Below are 18,020 nucleotides of genomic sequence, written 5' to 3'. Positions count from 1 at the left end.
CGCTGGGGAAAGACTTATTACCGAAAAAATACTTATTGGATTTTATCATCGAAAAACTATCATCATATTTTGAGGAATCGTTGTTGCAATTTATTCAGGTTTGGATTTGTTAGCAATTCAGCAACCTTATTATAGTTTAAATCTAATTTTTGAAGAAGTGAATACCATGAGGTATGCTTACGTCCGGGATCATTAAAATGCGTCGGCTGCTAACTGTTTTTCAATAGAAAGCCGGACGTTTATTGATCATTTTAACTTCTGATATCACTTCGGAATCACATATGTCACTTTGTCTTATGATTGGTCGTAAGAGTTCATTACACGTAATTACATCTTACACGTCCGAATACACGTAATTGATCTATGAAGAGTTCATAAAAGTTCAAAACTGCTTCTCACAAAATTTTCATGATTTTAATTGAGTTCTGGAATGGCTTATCACTCAGTCAGTCAGTAACATTGACTATGATTCCCGCGATCGTTGGATCAGTTGACCTGAGCGCGATTCATGTGTCGCGGCCATGCATGTCGCACTGGCTCGGCTTACGTTCGTGTGTCGACAACAATGATTTACGATTTGTTTGCGGGGGTGCAAGTTGGTGAGTAGAAGTAGCCTTGGACAAAGCTATTGGGATTTGCCAAAACAAAGGAACCAGGGATTTATGGACGACGTGAAAGACTAAGTGGTACTTCACCTACTGACGTCTTTGTCATAGGTCTCTGAGCCTGAGGAAAGCAGCGACATTTGTGAAATTTATTGAGCTTGTGGCATTAGTGCTGATGGAGCTGCAGAAGAATCTTGATGTGATAGGGAGAATGTTGCACCAGTTTCATTTGTCTCAGATCATTGTTTGTGTGAATTTATTTGAACACATTTTCTTGCCTGGAAATCTCTCTAATTTTTTATTAATAATGTAATTTTGATCTTTACAGAAATTCCCGACTGCAGCAGGGCAAGCACCTCATCCTCAGGAGCTGTGAGGTGCTCTCCACACATCTCCCCTTCTTCCACCACATCACTTTCTCCAGTTTACACATCAAGCTCTTCCTCCCCAGCTTCATCTTCCATTTCACCCACATCACCTCATACACCTCTGCAAAGTCCTCCTACGTCGCCGCCTTCTTTAGTACCTCTACTTCCGCCAACTGTCAGCACCAGCAGCTTATCTCCGTCTTTATGTGTCAGGATTCCAAATATCAGAAGCCCGGGCAGCTCTTCTGATCAGCCTGCTTCAAACCCGTGTGGCAAACCGGTCACTTTTTCGGTACCTTCTCACAAAAGCGCCGTTCCTAGCGATCTCATGAATCTCACTATACCAAAACGGGCGAAAAGCCCCAAGACTCCTAAATCACCGAAATCTCCTTTGAATCTCAAGGGCTCTTCTCCCGATGACAGATTGGGTTGCAATGCAATGAAGTTCTTCCCCTCACCCCACTCAGGCATTCGCGGACGCCATCCAACGACGTCACACAATACTCTGATTAAAAAGGAGCCATTTTTTCCAGCGGATAGATCACTGGCTTTTCCTCCAGTTCCCTCAATTTCATCATTGGCACACATGAAGAGCAGTCCCATGAGTAACAACGATTTGAATCTTTCGACGGCAATCAACAAGATAACAACTAGCATCAACAGTTACACTGCCAAGCCCTCACTCCAACTTTGCAGCATCTCTGACCTGCAAGCGTACGCGCAACATCGTGGACTGACTCCTCAGGATTCTGGGTCTTCGTCTTCTTCTTTACTTGGAGCAACGAAAATTCCACCACAGTCTCCCAATGCTCTTGGACTACCTCCGATGGCTAAAACCACGCCAACCCCAGTCAGGACGTCGGAACAGAAGTCATTGTCCCCAGTGCCGGCATCGTCTGCTTTGTGGAGCTCGGCCTTCAGGATGGTCAATCCCTTTGGTCCGTTTTGTGGTGAGTATCCATATTTTATCACCTTACTTGTATCATCCAGGTTTGTTTTCATTACAAATAGGAATGAATTAAGACCCTGAATATTTCATATAACTTGAACGGCTCAACCACAACTTATTAAAGTATTTCATTGTCTTGTTTATTAGTTGTATATAAGATGTGTTGTGCGGTTTTCGCCCTGTTACATAATGTCATGATTATTATGCTTGGAAACACCAATGATACGCAGAAAATATTTTTCTCTAAAATGCCGTTCAGTGCTCTACGATCCAAAAGAAAACGATGCTTGTTATGGAAAAGTAATCGTATAGCAACGAGTTTGAATTGCCGCGCATTGCATGTATACGGCAATTTAACCTTATCATGCGAGGCTCTTTTGATTGATCTTGATCGATTCGAGGTTACGACTAAGCTTTAAGATTACACCGAATCTTTTTTGTGGCTCGCCTGATACGTGTGTCGTCGGGCAGCGATTAGCAGTTATTTGGCTGAGCAAAGAGCGTTCGAGGCGCCGGCGTTCCCCTGAGACACCGTTCCCACCCGCCATGCAGAGACTTGCATGACATAGAACTCCCTGGAGCAAACAAGAATCTTACCTATGCTAGGGTGGGAATCGTTTCTGACACTTGGTTTGTATCGAATAATTTCTAATCGACTTGATACTGGGTGTGAAAACGCGCTCCGGTACAGACCATGTCTTTGAAGGGGTAATATAATGAAGACTAAAACTCGTTTTTTGAAAAAATTCTAAAATTGTTTCGGAGATTCAGGTTGGATTTAACCTTCAGAAGCTTTAAACTGCAAATGAAGACGAAACGCATTATTAAGTACATTGGATGTACTTGAAGTTTAGGAATTTTTCTACTCAATTTTTCGTGTATTTCCGTGTATATAATTTATAGATAATTCATGGAAGGAATTTCATCCGGTAAGAAACTGTAGGCTAACAAAAGACGCGTTGATATATTAATAATGTTCAATGCAATACAAAATTCTTTCACAGAACAAAACTTGAATGCATTGATTTCCACAACCTCAGATGTAAATTCAATCTAGATTTTATGCATGAAGTAGAATGTAACGCGTTCATAGCCCGACGCAGTTCCACCACGCGATGTTGACCGAAGAGCAATTAGACTGTATAAACTTATGAATATCAGAGTATCCATGGCAGGTCATAAGACCACGTCTGCACGCTCATATGCACAGATACAATAAGTTCAATACCACTGAATGTAAAGCTGCAACATTTTTCAAATAAATCAAATCGATCTGAAGATTAAAATTATAATGTTTATGCATTAGACAAATCGAGTGAAATTCTTCATTTCAGTTAAAGTCATACCTATTAAAATTTCTTTATATGAGTGAATATTGCGATCGGATTATATTATTTTTCAAGAATATTATATATTATATAATTATAAGGATTCAATTCAGAATTGAAGAGTTCGTTAATAATCACTTGAGCGTTTCTCTCGTATAAATTTAATGAGCAGAATCGGCACCAGAAGTATAAGAAAATTTGCATGAAAATAAATATATTTTACAAACAGCAGGATTTACAGAAATTTTAGTAGTTATAAATAACAGTAGTATTCTTCATTGCGATAGTAGGTAAAATTTGTGACCATTATTTGTAACAGTTGTAGGTACCTCACTTGCATAAGTGACATTCAGAACCGCGATAGAAGTGATGATAGAAGAAATAATAGAAGTGATAGTAGGAAGAGTTGCATGGGAAATAGTAATAGTAATTTGGCCACGTGCACCGAAGTGAGTGGCACGTGCGGCACGCGATCACACACGTGCCTACGTGAGCGCTCTACGTGTCAGAGGTGTCAAGCTCAGGTCTGCGTTTCCGTCATCAATTAGAACGTGCGAAAAAGTGGGCATCCTTCCTGTGCTTGACGGCTGGCGCTGGGCATTTATGCTAGAATAAGTGTTGAGATTTGTGGCTTAGAATGCGGAATAGGATCATTGACCAAACCTGGAACAGCCTCACCTAAAGTAACCTTATCTCGCCTAATCTGACCAAACGTAACCTAACCAGGCCTAACCTAACCTAACCTAATCTAACACCCAAACGTCACTTAACCTCACCTAGCGTCACCTAACCTGACCTCGCCTAACCGAACCTGTCCTTATCTAACCTCACTAACTTAGCATCACAAACCTAACCTCACTAACCTAACATCGCTAACCTAACCTCAGTAACCTAACCCCACTAACCTAACCTAATGTAACCTAACTAACCTAACCTCACTAACCTAACATCACTAACCTAACATCACTAACCTAACCTAATGTAACCTCACTAACCTAACCTCACTAACCTAACCAACAACGTGAGATTACGTAGAATATTCGTAAGATTGTTGGTTTGGACCGACAAACTTTTTGCCCTCTGAACGGTTTGATTTGGTTGAAGTGTGTTTCATTCACTCTATGAATCTTGGATGAAACGAACCGGTGAGCCAATTTAAGTCTAGTCAATTTTTAAGTCAAGTTCTAAATCCATTCAAGTTATGATACGTTATACGTTATGATACGTACCATTGTTGTTACACTAGACCAGCTTCCTGTCTTCAATACGGCAGGAGAATGTTTGATGGTGAAAAAATAGTGTCATGAACAAGAAAATTAAGAAAAAAAATATAAAACAGCAATAAAAAATTTAGAGTGACGAGGATAGAGAAAATAAATTAAATAAACTTCCTTAACACTAAACGCCGAAGAATTTATAAGTAAAATTCAATAGTTACTGCTGCTTTTTCGAATTATTTAGAAAGAGATTCATTTAACAAATATTTGTGTTTCTTATTTGAAAATTGTTCATAAATCTTCGATCCAATTAGTAAGATAAATTTTAGGAAGATTTAAAGTTTCTCAACGTCCATCTTCCTTATCAAATCTTGTTAATTGGCGCCTTGGCATCGACTTTTTTCATTGACGTATGTACGTATGCCACGCCATCAACTCCGCTATTCTGACTTACTAATATGCTTCTCTTAGACAATCTTAATCGCTAAACTTCAATGAAAGCTGATTGTTATATATCGCGGCTCTGATTCAGATTTGTTTGTGAAGTTGAAGTAACTTCCATCAAGTCCATTGATGAATAATCAACGTTCCTCCTCAAGTTTGTAGTAGTTCATTTTTGCACCTATTTATCTCATCGATTTCACATGACCCAGATGCTACGAAATTATTTTCAACGAACGTCGTAAGTTAACGGTCATCAAAAGTTCAATGGTGTATTCGTGTTATTTGGCAGAGGTTAACGAGCTCAGTAGTAATCTATGCATTCAAATTAATACAGTAAAATGGTAATCGAGGCCGGGCTTCAGGGTGAAGGATTTACAACGCGAGGGTTTTTTCTATGGATGACACTCATGGCATTTCCTAACCTAAATATGCATCCTTTGCGTAGATGATTTTATTTTTGTTCTTTAATAATCAATAAGAATATACTACATGAGCAAACAACATTACTCAACTCCAATACACCTAACAGAACTGTAAAAGAATAAATCTATATATTAAATGTTAAAACAATAAAAATCTCAATCACAGAAGACTACAAATGTTCTCACAGTCTTCAACAAATCTGAACGCGCGTCTCACAACCAGCATGATTATAAAGACGCCGGAAGGCTGCATGTTTTCTTCACGAGGATCGTTAGTCTCACATTGACTCGTCATCGACCTGCTAAGTTGGTGCGCGCAAAAACTTGCTACGCTCAATCTGGGCGCGAATTTAAAACGTTGCGACAAGCTGCTTAGGATTGCACAGCACATTACGGCGCTGCACTGGGGAACTAGGGCGTGTTGATGTTGGTAGCAGTTGTCGGGGAATTGATTTGCCGGAAGATTGATTTAAGAAAAGACATGGAAAAGCGAATTTTAGAATTCATTTCAAGTGAAAGGTTGTTAGGTTGACGATACTGTTCGTGCCGAGGGAAAGAGTGATGGGGTGACGTTAATATTCCCCGAAATGGAAATATTAGTGCTCGGACTTGAATTTTCGCTTGAAGATGTAATTAAATTTGTCTGCCCACGTTTCAATTAAATAAGCCATTTGCGTACTTTTGCTTTAGTCCGTATAGAGACATCAGTTAACGGAGTAATTATCATTAATATTGATAATTGTGGGATGTCATAGTGCCCGAAAAATAAAATTAAAGCTCTCATTTGAGCACATTAGATGTCTGATATAGTATTTTGATACGAATATTATTCTAAAAAGCATTACATAGAGCAAATTAGATGTTTGATACAGTATTGTAACACGAATGTTATATCTTCAACATTAAAGGAATGTGCAATATTAGCGGTTTACCTTTAACAGGTCGGGGCCAGAAATATCATGAGTCGTACAGCGAAATGTTTAAAAACAACCTACACTTTTACAACAAAGCAACCCTTGCTTATAACGCGTCGTACAAGTCTTGAGTTTTGCACGAAGTTTTTGTTCGAGCAAATTACGTATATTTTTTACGTGAGTGGCCCGTGCTAAGCGAAGGCTTGCAATAATAAAGTTGAAGTCATGCTAATGGCTCAAGTTTGGAGGGATAATGAGGCTTGTGTAAATTTAAACACAAGTTCCGATTAATGTACATAGGTTGTGCCTGTGCAGAATTATTGATTCATGGACGAATAATTTTGGAATTAAGATTAAAGATTCTGAAGCACCTGAATTGAATCAGTTAGCTATGCGCATTCGAAGAATGTATTCAAAAATATTAAATAAGTATTAAGTATTACAGAATTTTATTTATCAACGTTCTAGTGAGTGTAATGTATGAATATATAACATGGTAGAAACTCTTTTCGACTCTATAAGTATTCATCAGGATTTAAAAACCATGGTTTACAAAATGTTTTTAGCGATGACGACGTTACGACCAACCACACGACCCTATTTTATAAGAGTTTGATTTGAGAAATTAAGCATTTCTAAAATAGTTTAAATTTCAAAAGACAACATGTTTAATGCTTAGGGCTTCAAGACTCGCCATGAAAATTTTCTGAAAAAAATATAATACTCGAACAATCTAAATTGTATACAACAAGCAAAATGTTTTTGCCCTATAAAAGGAAAAATTGCAACGATTTCAAACGAGCCCAAAGGAGAAAAATCTTTGAACGCGTGTAACTAATGGACAGGATAAATTGATTTCTCTCAAATGATTTTATTTTGTTGCCTAAATTGGAAAGGACGCGCCTGGCACATAGCAGATTCGTCACCCTAGGAGGCTCTCTTCCTCATCCTTCTCGTGCGCCACCACGACACTTCAATTCTCCAGTCAATTAAATTTAATTTACGGAAAGAAATTTTTTCTTGAAAAATAAAGCAAACCTGTGGAATTTATTAAAAAGTCTCTATTTATAATAAAATCGATATTAGATTCAATGTTTTATAATCATTTTCAAAGAATGAAAATACTATTTTCAATGTTACCATTTTCAATAATGCTGCTTGATTTTGATGAGCATATGCGTATTTACAATATAGCCACATTTTCAAGCAAAATTACCAACATAATGCAAAGGAATGTTTTAGTTAGAATGTTGTCTAATTCGTGCAATAAATCGAATAGTCTGTTCACCCAATGAACAAACTTTTCCATTAGATTCAATCAGCGGTGAGAAGTTTCGACGCACATAATATATAAAAAATACTCGTTTAAAAGATTTAAACGTCTGTCGTATCATTAGAATGATACGGCCAGCTGATGCACGTGAACGCAGGATAACAACATCAGCGGTTAGAAGTTTAGATACATACAATATTTAAGAAACACTCGTTTAAAGATTTAAACGTCTGCCGAGTTGAGCATTAGAATGATACGGCCAGCTGATGCACGTGAACGCAGGATAACAACAGCTGGGGCGAGCGGTGGTCGGTTTACCTTTCGCGCCAGGGCGGCGAACTTACCGCGGCCGCCTGCAATCTGTGCGGCAACGTGCGCGTTGCGCTCATCATTGTGCTATCAACTTCAACTTTATCTTGAGTTTAACTTGACCTTAATCTTTAGTTCAACGGGAACTACATCTTATGTTTAACTTGACTTTCATCTTTAGTTCAACGTGAACTACTTAAGTTTAACTTGACCTTCGTCTTTAGTTCAACTTCAACTTTATCTTACGCTTAACTTGACCTTCATCTTTAATATAACGTGAACTATATCTTGAGTTTAACTTGACCTTCATCTTTAGTTCAACGTGAACAATATCTTATGTTTAACTTGATTTTCATCTTTAATTTAACGTTAACTACATCTTAAGTTTAACTTGACCTTTGTCTCAAGTTCAACGTGAACTACATCTTAATTTCAAATTGAAATTTATCGCATGTTCAAATTAACTACGTATTAAGTTCAACTTGAACTGAATCTCAAGTTAAACTTGAATTCATCACAAGTTTTAAAAGAACTACATATTTCTTAAGTCTAACATTAACTATATCTCAAGTCCAACTTAAACTTGAAGATCTTAACTCCATCACGATTTACATCTTGTGTTTACTATGAACTTAATCTTAAGTTCAACATGAATTCACACTCAAGTTCAATAAGAAGTTCATCTCGAGTTCAAAATGAACTAAATATTACCTTCATAACATTAAAAAAAAGAATTTTCATTTTTATAAATGTTTCAATGTTAAAATTTTCGAAATGAACTACATATTACTCTAAGGGAACTACATGTCTTAAGTTCAACTTGACCTACATCTAATGTTCAATATGAAGTTCATCTCAAGTTCAACATAAACTACATTTTTGGTTCAGCATGAATAACACTCAGATTCAACATAAGCTTACATTCAAGTTCAACATGCACTAAAAAAAGCAAATTATCAATAAAAATTGCTGTTAGGTTAGAAAGGAATGGCAATTAGTTGTTTCCGTATATGTGTGTGGGTGACTTAATCAGGTTTAATGTATTGTATCAAAACTATCGTGGATACCTGAGTAGTATAAAACATATAGTAATTTTTTAATTGCCCTAGATCTTTTATAACGATCAGTATACCTAAAAATCAAATTTTTACGAACTTGAAACACAATGAATGTAAAACAGTGTCAGTAGTCGCTTTAGCAGCAATAGTCGAACAACTGAACTAGGAATATACTACATTGTATCAACTCTAATTTTGTGAAAAGCATTAAGCCACACTTTTATATTACAAGCTAACATGTTCTAGATCTATTAAAGAAGCAAATTCAAAGTATCAGCTGCTTGAACCAGCATATTTATTTCCAAACTGAAATAAAGCAAAGAAGGTAAAAAACGAGCAATGAAAAATACCGTGAGCGCGGCGCATCAGGCTTCCGCATACCGGCTGTTGAGGCGGTACGGTGGGTGGGATTAATTTAACCAATACACTTAATATCCTGAGCAGATATTAAATCTAGTGTGCGATTTAATCTTGAGACTGATAAGTGAATTGATATTTCTACACCAAAAGCCTCTTAACGTGGTTTGTCGATTGATTAATTTCAACTTCGAGGGTTGGTAAAATGATACGATAAGAAACTATACTGAAGGACGTTTAAATTTAATCAATCTGCAATTGCCCAGGAGTGTAAAATCAAGCTACGTTGTTGAGTGGCAAGGCCAACCGTAGGCCATATGGTGCTGCCAGACCGCCACCCAAACCTGAACAATTTGAAGAGATTGGAGCACGCGGAAGCGACTGCGTCTTAGGAAGACTTTGAGACGAGCTTGAGGCAGACAAAATGAGTTGAATAATAAATTGAATAAATTAATTTGATTATTTTCTACGTTGATTTCTAGCTTATCACGAGCGAGATACATTGCGAAAGAGTTAATTATGGTTATTTGCTTGTGCTTAATAATATTTTGTCTTAATCGTTCACTGTAACAAATACAAATTTCGTTATAGTAATAAGCAATAAAATCACGTTACGTGTTAGTCATAATTATTTTATGAGGTAACCGAATGCTGTCTACCCACGGTAGCCAGGGGCATGTGTGAGGGTACCCACCAGGTAACCACCAGTTACCCACCAGGTACCCACCAGGTAATCACCAGGTAACCCGGCAGGCGCCGTTACCCAATTAAGGGGAGGGGTGGGTTGTTCAACCGGCACACCAACTGGCGGGTGGGGCGGGTGTGGTGAAGAGGAATAGGGAGTGGGGTGAGAGTAAAATGAAACAGGACCTTTTCAAAATAGAGAAAACATCAAAATTATGAAGAGAAAGAGATTTCTAGGAGACATTTTTGGTAGAATTCATGTTGCTCGAAGGTATACAAAAGATTTCTAAATATCAGTATAAAATAAAAGCGATATAGAAATAAGTTGATATCTGAGGAGAACATGACCTAAGTTACAATATTAGGACGAACAAATTATATACAAATTTAAAGATAAAGAGTGCTATGCGGATTTTCTTAGCTGCAGTTGCAAAAATCCTGCTACCCCCGTCACTACAACAAATACTAACATTACACTTTCCACTACCACTTCCACTGCCACTACCACTACCACTACCACTACCACTACCACTGACACTACCACTACCACTACCACTACCACTACCACTACCACTACCACTACCACTACCACTACCACTACCACTACCACTACCACTACCACTACCACTACCACTACCACTACCACTACCACTACTGTAGGCCTTCTTTCTGCGCTCGCCGCCCGCATGTGCGCGTGCGGCCTCCGCGTGCCATCTGCCACCTCAGCCACCTGGCTGCTGCCACCTGATCACTCAATGATCAGCCATCAGGTACACCTCGTTCAGCTCATCAGCCAGTCAGCAGCCACAAGTGGCTTATCAGCCGTGCGCCAGGCTTTTCGTTAAATGATCACCATAATAAATTTATGTAACGTTATAATAAAAACTCAAATGGTTATAAATAAAAAAATTCTGTAATATGCATGTGTAAGTGATATTAATTTATATTTATACACGATAAAGATGACACTTTGCTAAGTATCTGATTCAGTATAATGGGATTCGAATTTATCAGGCTAATTAATGCCATACATTGCCGGGTTAATGATGAACCTTTTGATGTTAACAATCAAAATGTTGAAATGAACGATAATTGTTTACAACAAATGATAACGCTCTATAATTTGCGATCGATCATGTAATTTTTTTCGATTATATTTAGACACATACCTTGAGACTCTCAGATGAACATGCAATTTTTACTTCTCCTCTCAAAAATGAGCCAGCAACTGTCTCAATGTTGCAGTGTAAAGCGTTATCCCTACAGCATTCATGCAGTGCTGCATTCCGTACAAATGGCAACACAGATGCTTCAACGCAAAAGAAATTGATAACTCATTCAATACCAAACTCAACATTGGCAAGCACTGATCATCAAGACGCAACACTTCTCATCTCGACCCACCCAATCCCTTCCTACCAAACCGGTTTTCTAGGCTTGCCGCTCGTGTGTCGATTGAACCAACTATGAAGGCAATGAACAGAATTTTTAACCGTTAGACTACGAAAAACAAAAATTACCTCTCAACTTCTATAAAAATTTTTACCAACTTCCACGCTTGTCCCGCGGTTTTGTTAGCAGCTCTTACCACTGCTTTCAAAAAACAACTCATTTTTTTTAATTGAACCCAACATAGGCTACTATTTTAAAGGGAAATTTGCAAGTTCCATATTTTATCACCTTAAACATGCACTAAATTAACACTTTCGAGACAACGCTACCCTCGGTTTCAGCGCAATAAGCCCTATTGCAATAAATCCCTAAAAAATCTCTAAGAAAATCTCCACCACGGGATGAGATTCTTGCACTACATGCCGGTATGCAGCTGGTAGAATCCCAGTTGGCTTGACAAGCCAGGTGGTGAGTTTAAGATCACTGCCGCATCTCAATGCAGAACCGCAAGCTGCGCACCATGTAAGAGATTCAAACAATGCTGGACAGGTGGTGCCTGCATCAGAGGTATCCAATCAGTAGTACTTCTATGACTGCTTGTTAAGTATACAGGTGGTGGATCTTACCTACTACCAGCATAAGATTTTTCGACACAGGTGGTGTACTACCAGCATGACTATATCGTCCCTATAACATAAGCAACGACTGAACGCAGAGCTTCAGTATAGCGCAATATGTGGAGACGATCAGAGACGATGTGGGACTCTGACGAAGATTCCGGTGTGTTGGGTCGGGTATTGGAAGGAGGTTCATTTATTTTAAGCTTTAAAATTTTATAGATATTTTGTTTTTATTTAATTTTCATTGTTAATTTTACGGATTGTTTTGAGGGTACGGAGTAAATTTTTTGCGGTTTATATTTTTCATCGTACCGTTTACAAGAATTTTTATTGCAAAATAATACAAATAATACGTTTATTGAAAAATAATAATCCTTGTACATTGTGTACATGGATTATTTCATAATTTATTCATGTCTAAGGATATAGAGAATTTCGAGCATTGGATCTCCGCTTGGAAATTTTTAAAGCTAAATTCTAGTTTGTTGTCCGCAAACGTAACGCAGATTATTTAATTTCCGTGGCAAGCTCTTCTTGATATTCGCCTCGGAAGACAGTAACGCCTTTAATTTCCTCTTGCGGAGCGACATGCGTAATTGCGGTGCGCATGAACTTGAGCGGCGCGCGTAAACAGGCGCGATGACGCGCTAATTGATGAGTATCAGAACGCGGCGAACGTTGGTGAGTCTCATACTTGAGATGGATGAGACTTGAGACAGCTGAGAGGTGAGTCTCATACTTGAGATGGATGAGACTTGAGGCAGCTGAGAGGTGAGTCTCATACTTGAGATGGATGAGACTTGAGGCAGCTGAGAGGTGAGTCTCATACCTACGAGGCTTGTGACGCAGTCCCTATAGCTGGCAGTTGATGAAACTTTACAAGGGCTAGTGAGAAAAATTCCTTCTTAGGATGAATATTGCCCTACGTCGATTTATTGAGTTTGCTATTTATGTTGGATGAGATAAACGACGAGTTGTGGAGGAGTCTTCTTGCGACGGATGGTGTGGGAAGTTATTATTATAAATTTACGAACTCATGTCTCCCCTTACGATAAATGAAGCCTCACTACATTTAAAATAAGTTTGCGTTACCAAGTTAAAAACGAAAATTTTCGTGTGTTCAGAGCACGAAGGCGTTTCTCTTTCTTCAGTGCACGATTTGCAAGCCAGTCCGCGTTTCTGTTTTCAGCATGACGAGGCAATATATAATGAAAACGAAATGAATATTATTTCTTTATACCTAACCTGATAAAAAATATGTTACAGAAGAAGACCAGCGCTCCAAAATACATCAGTTCGCAATGCCAACGATAATACACCTGCAGTTTTTGTATGTCAATTCTACTTTTTATTGAACGTCTATTATATATTATATTATATAATATTGTATGATATGATGTATGTTTACTGAGCGTTTACGTCTCTTCGGTGCAGTATTATAATTATAGAGACCCTACAGAGCAGCTGCTTCTTATGTCTCAGTGTCCCTGGGTTCTTAGCACTCGATCGATGTAGAAGAGATGCATAGCTTTGTTTGCTTGTACATTTATTCTTATATTACAATTTCGATGTTATGATTGTTTCGAGGCTATTTTTACGGATGTGCCTGCGAAACTTATTCAAAGAAAAGTGTGAAATTTCTTGTTATCTCGCAACGGTTTATTTTTAGTCCAAGCCTTACCCGAGTGACCGAATTCTTGAATATTTAGTAAAATTTCAGGTAAAGGTTTTAAGGTTGCGCAGTAATTTTCAGTAATAAACGGTTCAGTAATAAACGTAATTACAGTACTGTAATTATTCTTCCGCGTTGTTTTATATTTGCTATAAAAATTATCTTTATTCAGGTATAATAATTTGGCCTCAGAGCATCGCTCGATCAGTAGCACAAATGTACAGCTTATTTATCCTTACATAATTCTGCTTTAAGGAGCATATTTCCTCAGTAATGCGTATACAAGATAGGCTTTTTATCTTATAATACCGCTCCAAGGCGTCGCTTTGCTTCCTCGCTACCACGAAAACACAAATTTTGTTTGTGCTCCATGATTCTGCCCCCGATGCTTGTTTACTCGGAAGCACGAACGCTCAGCATTATTTTGCTGGTTCCGAAGACTTTTTTCTTAATAAGCATGGATACGCAACTTTATTTTTAATTTATAATTCAGCCTCAAGATGTCGGTTTGTTTCCTCCGTCGCGCGAACACACAACTTTATTTCCGACTCCTGGCCGAATTAAGCAATTTCCTGGGTTAGCTTGCACGTGCTGAGTTCCCATCGCTCCTGTCTTACGGCAGCGGCGGAAAAGGAAATCGAGTGTTCAAAATATTCCCACACTCATCAACTTATCCAGGAGAAAATTTTGGTGCAGGTTATTTCACTTTATTTCTTTAAAGCAAGTGATGTGCGCGTGCCTGCCATTTTTAATTTTTTCTTATTTACTTACGAAAATTTTAAGAAGTTCCTCCGAGAATATTTCGATAAATAGAAGCAATTTGCAAAATCTATTGATCGAAAAACTTGTTCAAAGAATATATACAGTGAAACCTCGAAAGTCCCGTCGGTTCGTAACTCGACATAATAAGGAGTTGACACAAAATTTTGACAAAATCTTGGCTCGGAAATTTGAATGATGTCGTTACTTCCGAGACTTTAAGAATATTATACGTGCAAAATTTTTTTGTCAAAGTCGACTCATATAGGCGTTTCCGCTCCTTCCGGGACGGATTATATTCGAGTTCCGGGATAACGCTGCATTTGAACGTATTACTTGCTCTTATATTATTACGTGGATCACAAGATCAGTTTGGTCGAGGTCATCAATGATTTAATTGACTAATCTAATACCGCGATTATTGCTTCAACGCGAACCGACCCCGCGTGATCGATGGCTTGCTGATCTGGAAGGTCAGAGACTAGTACATGGTACTGAAGATCAATAAGATGATATAGAAGGCACCTCGGCGGTGTACAGAGCACGGTAGGGGGAGTTCGCTATGAAAGATCCTGAGTCTCTGACAAATGAGACGCGCAGAGTTATCGCACTTGTCATTTTTTGTAGAATTAGTTTTAATAAGATAGACGAAAGGATTACAAAATTGGCTTGTTCATCGAATGAGTGGCCCCTTTTTATATTAAAATTATTGGAATTAGTTCATGATAACGACTATAACACTTATCAAGTTGCAGGTTCAGATTTATCCCAGTACGTATAGCGATAATTGCTCCATCCTAGAGGGGTGTTATTAATTCCGGCTCCAAAGTGACATTATAGTTGACTCAGGGAGCACTTTGCTTAAAAGCTTAGGAAAACGCAGGTGTATTTTACGAAAGACTTGACTTGCAACCAGTCACCCTGATTTTAGTTTTTTCGGGTTGTAAAGCCATTGTTAAAAATAATCTGTAGCTAAAACCAGCAATGAATAGGTTCTTAAATTCTAATCCATGGAAAAAGTTAGTTCAATGCACTTCCAAAAGCCCAAAATAAATACAAATATCATCCCAAATTAAACATGTGTTATGCGGCTCAGAAGCAACAGTTTCTCGCCGAGGAGCAACAGGGAGCAGGTGTCGATAAGCTCTGAGATAGGGGACTGTAAAAATCGTTATGATACTCGGCAGTGGAGCCTCGACAAATGTGATGTTTCTCATAAAAAATATCTCTTAATGCCACTTTTTACTCTTATTGCACTTACTAATTGATTTGCAGGTTTGACAAATGAGTAACATTGTATGAATGTGAATAGCGCCAATGAGAAAAGACTTAAACCGTAGTAAATGTGAGCATGGATGAAGCATTACGCGAATTGATTGGGATCAAGGCCTGATAATGAGCAAAGTCATTGCGTAGCGTTCACTGATAATGAACGTGGATCGATATGGAACACAGTGAATGCGCAACGTTCCCTGATTGCGAACGCCTCCTGATTGTACTAGTAACGCGTGACCACGTGCTTAGGTTATCACGTCGATAGCCGCGACGCCAAAGGTTTAAGTGCTAATCGATAGAGGATGAGTGCGACCACCGGGCCTATACCTGATAATTGACGGAGTACACGAGGGCTTGGCCTTTGAACGGCGAATGAAAGATCTCTTCTTTTCCTGCCAAGTTCATCTCCGCGAAAATTTCTTTTGCGACACAAACGTTTATTTGGCTTTTTAGCGCATTTTCTCATTTGTGAAAAAATGCACTAATGTGCTCGCCATGTCCGTCTGTCCGTCCGTAACTTCATGTTTTTATCGATGAGAAATGCGCTCTCTGTCACTCACTGCATTGAGTACTGAGTTATATTTTTTAATGATATCTTCTTTCAGTGGGAGAAATCGTTGGGCTAAAGATGATACGACGACAAAATGTATTTCTGGAAATACGGTTGAAGTTTTCAGGGTATGATCACAAATATTTCCTTCCTGGAAATTTATATTTGTAATGTTTTATGAAAATTTCTCTTATATAATTAATTTATTTTTTTCAGTATTCCGCCGCAAAAATTCAAATTACGAATAATACGTAATCCTTCCAAATCGAGTAGAAATTAGTAAGAAATAAGTCCAGTCTCCATTGTTGTCGTCTTTATAATGGCAAGTTTCAAAACCTACTATTAATGTCTCCTAAATCTTCCAGCATACTGTAATTTTCTGATCATGACTTTTCGTGTGGATTTCTTGATGATAGAATAGATTACATTTTCGAAAAATAGTTCTTAAATTCAGGATTACCCAGAAATCAACATGAAGTCACTGGATAAAATTGATTCGATGCCACGACACTGCGAGGATCACTCCTTAGAGCGCGTTGCAGTCTCCGAGTAATTTCCGCCAGCGTTTATTATAATGGTGGGGACCCCAATAGTGCAATAGTGTACATAATTTCTAAGCGTAAAATGATGAAAATAACTTATTGCACGACTGAGGGTCATGTATATTTGGCTAGGATTCTTTTTGAGAAGCTTTGAATGTCTTATCTTTTTAAAGATTATAAAAGCTAGGTGCATCTACTCATTCATTGAATTTTTATTCCCATTAATAGGTTATTCGGAAATTTGTAAAAGAATGCCTGGACATATATCCGCACGGAGTGAATTAAAAAAATTGAAATCCGAGTAAAGGGGGAAATACTGGTTAAGAGTCGAAATTGAAATATATTAGATGAAAATAGACTCAAAAAAGGTATCAGGTTATAATATCGGATATCAACTTCTAATAGACAGAAAATAACTATTGACTGTACATGGGGATACGCCTATTGCCCTTGCTGATCTGTTAGCCCTGACTTTAATTACCCTCTGCGATCTTTTAGCCCTTATCTTCGTAACAACAGCAGCCCTTATAGCCTCGTGATGTCACCTAACGACCGCTGCCACGGCCACTCAAGCGCATGCCTGCCGAGCTAACCAGCAGTTGCGATGACCGAGGGGGATTTGGAGTTATTTTTTTTTTCTTAAGAAGCATATCATCATAGTAATTTTCTACGCCACGAATGAATAATGCAATATTTATCGACAATGGAGTAAGGTTGCACATATTTGTCAATGCTCTAATTCTGTTTAATAATAATAATTGGAATTTTTAGCAAGGGTCGATCAATTGGCATCATTTAGTTGAGGGATAAATTAAGCAAAATAAATCGCTTTAGTGTACGTGCAGAAGTTAATCGTTGTTGAAAAAAATTGTTAAATGATTTTATTCCATATAGACTTCAATGCTTATTCCATCAGGTTCGTCTAATTTGTCACTTATTTTCATGTATCTCAACCCATAAGCTTATTTTTTACGTAAAAATAACCTGTATTATTGGTTTTTGAAATTAGTTTTTGCTGCAAAAGATTCTTGAATATGGATTGTTTTTGGAGCATCGGAATAAGTCGAAGTCACGGGTTGCCGGCGCGCAGGCATGCGGTTCGTGATGAGTCGTTCCGTGACTGAGGAACTCGAAATATCGACGTCCGGACCTCAATATGGAGGACGGGGCTTGGGGGTTGGGGAAGAAAGTGGAATGGGAAAAGAAGAGAGGAAGAGAGAAGAGGGGAAAAGAAGAGCAGAGAAAAATAGAGATAAGAATTGACTGAAATTTAACTTTATTG

General features: G+C 38.2%; 1 protein-coding gene across 1 annotated transcript in view; it reads left to right on the top strand.

Annotated features, from left to right (window-relative positions):
• LOC108670583 overlaps positions 1-18,020 on the top strand; it is a 35,618-nt gene that overhangs the window by 3,114 nt on the left and 14,484 nt on the right. Inside the window, exon 2 of the mRNA XM_018158048.2 lies at positions 934-1,923. Within this exon, the coding sequence (XP_018013537.1) occupies positions 934-1,923 (990 nt within the window). The remainder of the gene's footprint in view (positions 1-933; positions 1,924-18,020) is intronic.

The sequence above is a fragment of the Hyalella azteca genome, unplaced genomic scaffold (assembly GCF_000764305.2).
Source record: "Hyalella azteca isolate HAZT.00-mixed unplaced genomic scaffold, Hazt_2.0.2 contig11947, whole genome shotgun sequence".
Classification (NCBI taxonomy): Eukaryota; Metazoa; Arthropoda; class Malacostraca; order Amphipoda; family Hyalellidae; genus Hyalella; species Hyalella azteca.
Note: the sequence above shows the minus strand (reverse complement) of the source record. Positions and strands in the feature narration are given on the sequence as shown.